A 3,252-nucleotide genomic window follows, 5' to 3' on the forward strand; every position below is an offset into this window, starting at 1 on the left:
CTGAATGTCTATGAATATATGAGTCTATGAAGTCATGCACCTGCAAATGCATGATAAAGTTCGGTTAGCATTACTGATTGCTTTGTCACATTAACAACTCATGTTCATCTTGGTGTCAATAGTGACTCTAAGATCCCTTTCCACTGCTGTGCTGCTAAGAACGTCCTCCCCCAGCCTGTAAGTGTGCTGGTGCTGTCAGACTTCTGCAGTGGGTAGAGGGTACAGGGGCCACACTAGGTTAGGGCTGTTCATTGGCAATGCATAGGGGGGTGCACGCAGGTGCACGTGCACCTCCTGAGAATGTCAGTGCAACCCCTGAAAGAAACACTGCTGATGCTGCCGGTGGCGGCTGAGGGCAGTCGCTGCTCACCACCCTCTCCCCCCCCCACGCCATATTGCAATATTATTAATAATAATCCTAAATTCCTGACCTTCCTTTCATCCTCTGTCCAAACACCACAAATAGCTTTACAGCCACAAATGACATAATCATCTTATGAGGCAGGTCAGTCTGGTTCTTCCTATTTTGCAGATAGGGCAACTGAGGCACGCACCAGGTGAGAGACTAAAAATTCTGTTTAAGAGCCAGGAATCCTGACTTTTACCCCCATGCATTAGCCACAAGACTATTCTGTTCCAGTACTCCTTTTTGACAGCTCCCACTTCATTTTAAATGCATTTGCTACTCTGATGTTGTATCTAGAAGGCCTCTCTGTTTGCTGTGTTGGGGAGGGATGTATCATTGGTGCATCCAGGAAAGACTGCTAGTTAGGTAGCAGTCTGTTCACCTGCAGCAAGGTTCATAGCAAGTCGTGGCCTCTGACCTTGCCAAACTTCCAGCCCCTGGCTAAGGGGCAGAGGGATGGGTCAAAGAAATGTGCCTTATTTCTGTGCAGCCCTTTCAGCTCCTGATCCATGGGAGTCCCAGCCCACAAACCATTGCATTTATATATCATTTCTACAAGTTCTGCCCATGCAAGTAGTGGTGTCCAGTCCAAAGGAAAGGAGGATGTCACTTGGGAGGGAAAGTATAAAACACAGCTAGAGCATGGCCAGATGCCATTCCAAGAGAGCACAGAAATATCCTCCTGGATCTCTCTGCAGCTGCTAGGAATGGGGAAGCTAAGTAGGTCCCTTGGAGTATGGAAGCAAAAAACAGACCTGGAATCCTGCGTCCCTGGAATGGGATCTGGGTGTGGCTCCTGGGAGAAAAGGAACTACCTTAGATCTCTTGGTCCTATTAGCTGAAGAGCTGATGTCCTAATTAAGCAAGGGCTGAAACCAGCTGTGCCAGATGTCCCCATACTTAACAGTGCAGGTTGTCAGTACAAGAGCAGAGCCTGTGCCTCATTCCCTGCTAAGTGGCTTGTCCTCCTCAAAAGACAAAATGCCTACTGGCTTCAGATGGCTCAGCCCCAGAGGCTGGTGTCTAGAATAGTGTTTAGGGTGAAGTCCAGCCCCAGTAGAGTCAAAGGGAGTTCTGCCTCTGAGTTCACTGTGGCCAGGATTTCCTTCCTTGTGGATACTTGTACAGCCTCATTAGAAATGTTCTCTCTGTTTCCTTCCCTTCCACAGCCTGGGGCTGGTTTTGCCACCCTACAGTATCTACTACATCCAAGCAAACCTCAGTGACCAGATTCTCCAGGTGAAGTGTAAGTAGGCACTTTCCTGTTTTGGTTGCCCTTTCACATGCCCTTTGACCCTGAAATCCCTAGCTGGCACTGAGAATGAGCATCAGGGACCAGAAACCAGCAACACTTCTGCTACTAAAAATGAATGATGATAATCTTAGAAATAATGAATGGAAATGGACACCCGTGTGTAAAAACCAAAGCTTAACTGTGTTCCTGGGAGTCCACCCAGGTATGCCAAGGTTCAATACTTAGATCTTTCATCAAAAAAGCCTCAAGCTAAAACAAAGTTTCAAAAAAAAATAAAGGTGTAGGGGAGATGAGGTTGAACTGCTGCTTTATATGCTTTCTATGTATTGGGTGATAGTTCTGTAGCAGCCAACTAATTTGAAAGCCTGTGAAAATTTGCATGTTTTTTGTTATTCTTCTTCTTTGTTTTATTTTAGCCATTGTTATTTTTATGATTTAAGTTTTGGTTGGTTGATTTTTTTTTTATTTATTTTATATTTAATCCGTGTACTTGTGTGTTAGCCTGCCTCTCTTGCTCACTCTCTTTCTCTTTCTTTTTCTGTCCTTTTCTCTTTCTCTCTCTACCCCTAACCCAGCATTTCACAAATCTTGTGGATTCACCACTGACCATGATTAAGGCAGCAGCTCTCAAGCCCCAGTACTTCAACTGCCTCTGATGATTCCCCCTGCCAATGATTGTGCTAATTTCCCTTGTAGTGCTCGGTGGCAAGGGGGAATCAGGGTTGGGGGAAGAGACAGCAGTTGCTGAAGCAGGTAGGGTTTGAGAGTGACTGAAGCAGGGGGCACTATCAGTTGCTGCAGTGATTTGCATATACCCTCCCCCCAAGGAACAAGGGGTCATGCCCCACAATTTGGGAAATGCTTCATAACCTGTTCTCCCACCACAGGATATGTGCCACTCCCAAAGGAGCATCTTATACCCTGTAGTATGTGAATTAGGCCGTTTCCTCCCACTGAACTCTCTTCCTTTCCCCTATCCCTTCCACCCTCCCCACCTTTCTGTGTCTCTCTACTGTACACTACCTCTTTCCCTCCCCAAGTCCCTCCTTCATGCCTAGTTCCTAGTACCATGGTTCAGAACAGAGCTCCCTCCTGAGGTTTGATTTATTCACAAAAGGAGCTTGGGCTAATAGAACACCAAACCTGGCCTGAGGCATCTCTCCAAGGTCTGGTGCTCTCAGGATCCCTCTCCAAAATGATGCTCAGTCCAGAGGCCCCATCTCTCTAGAGACCCCTCCCATCTTCCTTATATCAGGACTGAGTTGTAAGCTACAGCCCCCAGAGTCAACAGAGTCCTGTTGACCATATAAACCTTTCCCATGTGGATCAACACAAAGTGATCTCCCTCAGTGGCAGGGGTGGCACTAGGGGCAGCTTGGGGGGAACTATAGACCCCCCAAATTTTAGCTTAGCCCCCACCCATAACCACCCCTTCCAGCACTGCCCATGTCCAACTTCCCTGCCTCCCCCTGGGCCACCACTGTCCGCCCCTTGCAGCTGAGCCTGCCCTGCTCCTGCCCACAGGCACAGCAGTCCCAGGCCGCAGGGCCCATGTCCTGCCATTGTATAGTGCTGCCCTCCCCCCCCCCCC

General features: G+C 48.1%; 1 protein-coding gene across 4 annotated transcripts in view; it reads left to right on the top strand.

Annotated features, from left to right (window-relative positions):
* CACNA2D2 (calcium voltage-gated channel auxiliary subunit alpha2delta 2) overlaps window positions 1-3,252 on the top strand; it is a 900,071-nt gene that overhangs the window by 839,501 nt on the left and 57,318 nt on the right. For all 4 annotated transcript variants that reach the window (XM_019505183.1, XM_019505184.1, XM_019505185.1 and 1 more), the window contains one exon: window positions 1,576-1,652. In XM_019505183.1, coding sequence (XP_019360728.1) covers window positions 1,576-1,652 — 77 coding nt within the window. The remainder of the gene's footprint in view (window positions 1-1,575; window positions 1,653-3,252) is intronic.

This window comes from Gavialis gangeticus, unplaced genomic scaffold (genome assembly GCF_001723915.1).
Source record: "Gavialis gangeticus isolate Ggan-Ray unplaced genomic scaffold, GavGan_comp1, whole genome shotgun sequence".
Classification (NCBI taxonomy): Eukaryota; Metazoa; Chordata; order Crocodylia; family Gavialidae; genus Gavialis; species Gavialis gangeticus.